Below are 7,719 nucleotides of genomic sequence, written 5' to 3'. Positions count from 1 at the left end.
AGAAACATCCATGGCTGAAATGTTTACATTTCTTTAATTTTTGGTAATCAAGCGATTATTCTAGGCTTCGGACAATAGATTGTACCACACAGTGGCACCTGTTTGGCCTCGTTTTGCTTATTTGACATAGCAATTAGAGAAACAAAGACATGCAAAGGAGACCAGTGACAACAATCAAGGACCTTTGGAGCACCAGCTATTGCCACCTGACTGGTTTGTAGTGTCCGTGCTTAAATAGTACGGTAAATGAAATATCTGAACAACAGAAAACAGGCAAGGGTTTTTAATTCCCCTCCCTTTGTCATGTGGGTAATAACAAAATTTCCATTAGTGCGTGTGTGTGTGTGTGTGTGTGTGTGTGTATCCTTTTCAGGCTCCGAATGATGTGGCGTGTGTGTCATCTCGTGTGAGCAGCTGCCGACCTGCTCGTCTCATCAAACTGAGATGTGACAGTTTTCCAAGTGGTCATTTCAGTCCGGAGTAAGAACAAAAAAAAGAGACCTTTTGTCTGATACTGTCAGAAATTGACGACCCTGAGCTTCTTTTCTGGACCTTCACTCAAAATTCATAGATGTCAACAGTAACCGCAGGGACACGATACCAGCCAGGACTGGAAAATCTTCACAAACGTCATTAAACTAGCCAGCAGTATCAGTGCTCGTGTCCTTGTAGCAAAAACTAATGTAATAGAAAAGAATTTTACATGGACTTACATGGGATTCCCATGATGACGGCTTTAAAAAGGCGGATGGCTGAGACTGTGGTTTATTTATGTCCTTTCATGAACCTCAGGATAAATCCCAGCGGCTGACCTGGAAAGCTCCGTCCTTTGTCGCCATCCCATGGTGACTCTGGGTAACTGCAATGACAGCAGAGCACGCGTATATTCCACCGACGCAAATGCAATGAAGCAAGATATATTGTGACATAATGGCGGCAAGGTTCGACTGATTGGCATTTTATTTTGGCTATGCATGCATGCCTGCCTGTAAAAATGAGAATTCGGGAGAAGCAAAACTCCAATCGAGCCGTATTTTAGACAATCCATGCCGAGTCATTGGACAGCTATTATGAACCAGTGAACTGGCTGATCTATAATCCATACAATATTGCAGCCGATTAGATGGCACACATCACCCCTGGGAACCTTTTATTTTCCAAATGATTGATCCCACCTACCCAAATGATGCTTTGTTGAAGGTTTGGACTTAGGCTATCCAGTCTGATTTGTGGCAGTGCAACGAGGTCTACTCCAGCATAAAAAGCACATTTTCCTTCCTCTCCAGGTAAGCAATCCCTGTGGATATTCATATGCTCATTTAACTTTCCGATAGGGGACTTTAGAAACATGCAGATGGCTCCTCTCAACGACCAGATAGGCTTTTTCAAGTGCATCCTGGCATGAGAACTGAAAACTAAAAAAACGGATGAGAAATGGGATGGTGGGTGCATGCTCGCTTTCCAGGAAAGAGAAAGAATTTCTCTATTTCTCCTTTACCACTAATGAAGCCTTATAGTTGGAGATGATGTGTTTTTTAGTATATCTGTTTATTAATTAATGCCCGTCCATCATGATGGAAGAGACTCTTTCATTCAAAGTGTGGAAGCGATTACATTTGAAGTGTTTATTTCTGCCTGCCTGTGAGTTCTCGCGACTCTTTTGACCGAGGATACCCAGAATGCAATCTGAAATGTCAGCTAGTTCTCGTGGCACAGTGGGAGACTCTTACTCAAGCACATGAAGCCGCACGGAGCTGTCAGATGAGCAGGGAAGTAACACTGATTGAATATCAGCATGTGCGTGCACTGTCAGTGGGATGGGAAAAGAATGAGACCCGCATTAAGGCGGAATTTAAGACCTACGCTTCACAGTCTCGTAAATGTGATTGAGCTGTGCTGCACACGAGCTCCTCACATTCCTCTGTGTGCCTCAGAATCCTCAGGTGCTCTGCCAGCCTTGCTGTTCTGAGCAGGGCAGCGACTGTTGGAAGGATGTGTCGTATATCTCTAGTCCCCGTTGGATGGATTTAGAGAGGATCCTTCTCCTGGCTATGGGCAAAACTTAGAGAGTGATTGTCTTGTCACACGTGCAGCCTCCTTTAATACAGTCTGACCTGCCGCATAGAGGCGACTGGTGTATGATTGCACCAAAAGAGGAGGTCATTCTCAGCTCTCCCCCCACCTGGCACACACACACACGGCCTCTGAACCTCCAATCAAACTTCCCCCAGCATCTGTAAACCATTCCCAGCAGTCCTGAAGTGTGGCCACCCCAGGGGAAATTTATTTATTTAAGACTAGCCCACTTCAGGAGTTTACTTTATTACACCAGTGGAAAACTGCCCATTCCCTTTACAATCCAACAATCCCCCCCCACAACATTTAGTGTAAATCAGCCCCGGTTCATGATGACAGATCCGCTAACGCCTGATCACATTGATTCAGGAAGACAATCTCACCTTTATGTATGATGTTTGTGCCCATGTATTATGTTTGTAGCTGTAACCGCAGATTCATTTGTTCTCCAGTGTGGGTTTGTGGAACAAATGGATGTCGTCATGGTGTAACGTGGCGTCCTCGACTCCTGGTGTTATCATCATTATCAGTGGCCGATCACAAAGCCACACTGGAGCACGCTTCACCAAACCCTTAGGTGGGAATAATTACCGGAGATGAAAGGTGTCATCTCCAACAGCTATTGCCCTGAAATCAAATCACCGTTGCCTCTCTGGCATTCAGGGGGAGAAGATGTGAAATAATTAACATGCAGCGACACCCAAATGAGGAGACAAACCGGGTCTTTGAGCAGTAGTTTAAAGCCAATGAGTGTTTTTCACACAAAACTGCGTTTTAAAGCTCACTTTTGCTACCACAAATGATTAAATGTGTGCTTGCATCTTAAAACTATGTAGATAATATCTATTCCATCCATGTAACATAGCATAAAGTTGTAGTATTTTCCAGAGAGGCTGCTGGGAACCTTCTGATTTGCCATCAAAGGGCTGTATTGTTTATTTGCTTGGCCTCTGCCAGCTCTGCAGTTATTCCCACCTCGCCACAAAGTGGATTATTTCGTTTTAATCCAGCTCAGGGTGCCCTCACACAGCATGTGATAGTTGTCCAGCGTCGCCGAGGAGACGCGGCGCAGCCACAGAGGTCCCTGTTCGCCTCCACAGGGCAGAGGGATTAAAAGGCTGAAGTGTGTAATGTGCAGCACTCACAGCTTTCGAACCACACAGGAAGGGCTCTGATTCTTAACAGACTTCAGGTGCAGCTTGTAGAGAATCCACGAAGCGTTTGTGCTGTTGTGTGTGTTGGTTTTTACAGCGGCGCTTTCACTGCGGGTCAGCATCTTTTGATTATCTCTTAATTTCCCCTCTGACTCGCAGCAGCAGCAGCAGCAGCTCCGTCCTCTCAGGTCCACGTCTGTGAGCCTCGGAGCGCCGCCACTGCCTCCTCCTGAAATAATCATGTGGAACATTGCTGATACAGGGGCATCTGCAGCACAAAGGCTGATCATCCCGGTGCTGTAGGGGAGTCAGGAGTCCACGGGGGAGGGAAGGTCATGCTTCAACTCAAACTCAGATGCTTACAGAGTAGCCGTGGACAGTCTCACCCTTGCTCTTTAACTCTTGTTAGCTTGTGGAATAGGCGACTCATGCAGGATCAAACTGTGTGTGCTGACTTCCCGAGGGAAGAGTGTGAGGCTCAGAGGAAATAAGAGAGAGCAAGAGCCCTCTCAAGTGGCTGAGAGAGGGAAGCCCGTCTCTGGCCAATAATCAAGAAGCTCCCCTTTTAATCCTCCTGGATTTTTATCATCCAGGCCAATTAGTGCTGCGGATTTTAATTGCCATTTTAAAAGCTTGCAGTAGTTTGTCAAGATCAGATTTCCTTCTCAAAGGTAAATGAAGTCTTGGAAGGGCCTTGGAATATTGAACCGCTGCAGCACAGTAATAGAAGTCTAAATGAGATATTGAACCTGGCAGCATTAGTCCAACGGGCTTTCAGCTCATCTTCAGAGAGCTGGAGCCTCCTGCTGCACGTCTGCACAGGACACAGCTGCCCCCGTCCAACTGAACGGAAACCCATCAAAATATCAGAGGAAGTTCCCTGAACCCCTCAGTCCTGTTGTAAAGGAAACCACGAATCTAATTCTAATGGGAATGTTGGCAACATTTAGTCCACTATCTCAAACGACTTACACCAACCCTAAACCTAACCCTAACCCTAAACACAGCTCTAACCTTAGCATGAACCCTAACCCTGACCCTGACCCTGACCCTGACCCTCACCCTGACCCTGACCCTGACCCTCAGCCTGAACCTGACCCTGACCCTCACCCTGACCCTAACCCTGACCCTGACCCTCACCCTCACCCTGACCCTGACCCTGACCCTCAAACACAACCTAACCCTAACCCTAACCCTAACCCTAACTCTAACTCTAACCCTGACCCAGACCCTGACCCCAACTCTCACCCTCACCCTCACCCTCAGCCTGACCCTGACCCTGACCCTCAGCCTGAACCTGACCCTGACCCTGACCCTCAGCCTGACCCTGACCCTGACCCACAACCTAACCCCAAACTCAGGGTAGAAAATAAATGTGAACTTCAAAAAAAGAAGGAAAGCTGATTCAAAATCCAGCCTTGATGAAAATGTAAGGAAGGAAACGCAGACTTGTCTCGAGCAGATGTGAAAGAATGAGATGTGAACTAATCACCTTTCCACGGAGAGAAGTGTTGCGAGCAGGAGAACAGGAGCAGAGGGTTTCCGCCTGCTCCGAGGTCACATCAAGCCTCCATCCCAATGTGGCTCTTACATAAGCTGCTGCCACAGCTCATCACGCACACTTGGCGTCTTCTCCGCCGTCCTCAGACAGTTCTCAGCTGTTCTCCGATAAAACAATACCGTCAAGACCACGTCGCTCAGAACAGATGATCTGAGCTGCGTTCCCTCTCAGGGGGCTGCAGAAATATTGTTGTCATGGTTTCAGTATAAAATGGCAATTAGATGCAAAACTGGAAGTTTACGTTACTTAATTAGCAGTTCTTTCTCTGCTGGGGACTAAAAGGAATAAATAAAAGAGGAATTGACCCTGTCGGTCAGCTCCTCATACTAACCCTTTAATATTGAGCTTTAAAAAAATCAGCTTTTAGAGCGCCTACTTTATCTTTTATAAGTGTGAAGAGTCTGTGCTTCAACTGGCTCATTAGAGATCACTGCTGACAGTAATTGGAAATCTTTGACCCATTTAGATACAGTTGTTGGAGATTTATCCTGCTGTCTCACCTGTCAGGCTCACCTGTAGCCAGAGCTCCTGTTTTCTGCTGGCAGCATCATTGTCATTGACCAGGTCTGCAGGCAGGGAAGAGGGGAAAACACCCTCTTTATCAGCTACATTTTCACCCATGTGCCCTTGGCTGTTGCCATGGAGATGCCCACAGATCTGCAGCTCTTCTCTTCCATGCTTAAATTTTTCCCCTGACTCTGTTATCTGCCCCTCTGCGACCTGACGTTATTAAACTCCATCAATGCGGATTATTGATGCACTGATACACAACAAACAGACCTGAGCTGAAAACTCATTTCATTTAAACAAACATTTCTGTGCTCAAACTTTCTGTTGCTCTCGGGTTGTGACCTCACCAGTTCAGTTATGAATATGTTATTACCTTCTGTCATCTGCTCACCATCTCATGAAATAGAATAAAGACAGTCCACGGCTTTGTCATAGTTTCTGTATATAAGAAAAACAGAAAGCCATCGTACGGAGCAACGCGTGGCTGGTTTTCAACCTTCTACAGAAATACAGTGAATATGTTGTCAAGTGGAGCCAAATTAGCTGCGGCATCTGAGGCATTAGCCTGATTAAAGAGCGCGAGCGGAGCAAAGCGAAGGCGACTTCACAAGCTGGATTATCCTGGCGGGGAAATCAGCATCGTTCCCCCCACATCCCACAGATGTGTCACCCTGATCCCTGCAGTTGATCATCATTTAATCTGCAGAAGGTTCTTTATTTATTTATTCTTTTTGGTTTTATTGATATGGTGAACCACATTGACTTTCCTTTCATTTAAAGCTTTTTAAATATGTTCCACTTTTGATTTATACTGAATGATTCCGCTTCAGCTTCATAAATAATGACTTTTATTTCACTAAAAAGTGATGTTCAGTCCCAGTCCAACTGGAAACATCTGATTTAAAAATATTCTTTTGCTTCCTTTATGTTTGGGGACTGTGTTAAACTGGCTTTAGCTAAGGACTGGTGTTTTTAGCATGCCGGCCTGCTTTTTCCAGTTAGCCAAATGCAGATGTGCTCCGTACGAGCAGGTCTCAAAGTCCGCGTCCCCCACCGCCCCCTCGTGTGATTGGCTGATGTGACCGGCAGAAGCTGGAGGAGGCAGAATTCTCCACACTGCTGCACTTTTAGCCTCGTATATTTCCCCTCCTTTCTTCACAGATCTCGGCATCATGGCCTCAGCACATGACAGAGCTGTTCTCCAGGCTATTTTCAACCCCACCACCCCCTTTGGAGACTCTGGCCCGAATCGAACGGAGGCATTAGACGATGACGGTGAGTGTGCGCGCTTCATGTCTCCACACATCATGTCAAGGCTTTTTATGTTTATCACTTTACAACACATTGAAATTATTTTTATATACCCCGTTCCCGGAGCAAAAAGACGAAGAAAACATGACATTTTAATCCAGCTTGATTTGTGTGTGACACATCTGAGTTTTCTCTGCTGCCACACCTGTCAGGGGAGTTTGAATGCCTTTCACCCTGTTTATCTCCCCCCTGCCAGACAGGGGCTTTGACACGGGGTTGCTGGAGCAAGTGAAAGCGCTGGAGTTGCAGGGCGTCTCTGCAGCAGAGGCCGGGGATTTGCAAGGTGCACTTCAATTGTTCGGCCAGGCAATTGAGCTCCTGCCTCGGCGAGCCTCAGCTTATAACAACCGAGCACAGGCCCTGCGGCTGCGAGGGGACACAGCGGGTACCTGCCACAGACTCAACAGTGAATCACAGCAAACGACACAGCGTCAGACATGTTAGACTGTCAAGTCTGAGTCCAGCGACACCACATCAGCCCCCTTCCTGTCAGCCTCTGAGAGCTGTGTTATGATACAGGCTGAATCTTTCATGCCGCTTCTCACTGCGGTGGCAGGGTCACATAAGCAGTGAAGACATGAGAGAAGGCGCACATTTACACTCAAGGAACTCGTGGTTTTCATTCTCGTCACTCTGCTAAAGGTTGCAGGTTGAAGGATTTAGATGATTACTTATGCGTGTGTGTTGTATTTTGAGTGTACCTTGACTGGCTTAACAAACGTCTCCTGTCTCCTCAGGGGCCCTGGAAGACCTGGAAAGAGCAATCGCTCTGAGCGGTGGGACTGGGAGGACGGCTTGCCAGAGCTTGGTGCAGAGGGGTCTTTTGCACAGATTAATGCACCAGGACGCCGCGGCCAGAGCAGACTTTGAGAAGGCGGCAGCGCTTGGGAGTGAGTTTGCGCGACAACAGGCTGTGATTCTCAATCCGTATGCAGCCCTCTGCAACAAAATGCTGTCAGAGGTCATCAACAAGTTACGTAATCCAGACCAAGTCATTTAAAACAACGTTTTAGCTTTACATTTGTGTTTAATAAAGCAACTGATTAGGAGGTTCTCCTGTATTCTGGTCTGTTTTTGATGTTAAGAAATAATAATAATAAAAACAGC

The 7,719-nt window shown here is 46.7% G+C and overlaps 1 protein-coding gene across 2 annotated transcripts; it reads left to right on the top strand.

The window, feature by feature from the left end:
- The first annotated feature begins 969 nt into the window (after positions 1-969).
- Positions 970-7,673, top strand: ttc36 (tetratricopeptide repeat domain 36). Of its 2 annotated transcripts, XM_057050339.1 has the most exons (4): positions 970-1,286; positions 6,463-6,576; positions 6,809-6,997; positions 7,350-7,673. In XM_057050339.1, exons 2-4 carry the CDS (start codon positions 6,474-6,476, stop codon positions 7,610-7,612), a joined length of 555 nt encoding a protein of 184 aa, XP_056906319.1. In that variant the 5' UTR covers positions 970-1,286; positions 6,463-6,473; the 3' UTR covers positions 7,613-7,673. The 2 variants fall into 2 exon arrangements, with proteins under 2 accessions (XP_056906319.1, XP_056906318.1); XM_057050338.1 differs by lacking the exon at positions 970-1,286 and having other exon boundaries at positions 6,385-6,576.
- Positions 7,674-7,719: the final 46 nt, after the last annotated feature.

This window comes from Takifugu flavidus, chromosome 12 (genome assembly GCF_003711565.1).
Source record: "Takifugu flavidus isolate HTHZ2018 chromosome 12, ASM371156v2, whole genome shotgun sequence".
NCBI lineage: Eukaryota > Metazoa > Chordata > Actinopteri > Tetraodontiformes > Tetraodontidae > Takifugu > Takifugu flavidus.
The sequence above is the reverse complement of the archived record's forward strand: the minus strand, read 5'-3'. Positions and strand labels throughout refer to the sequence as shown.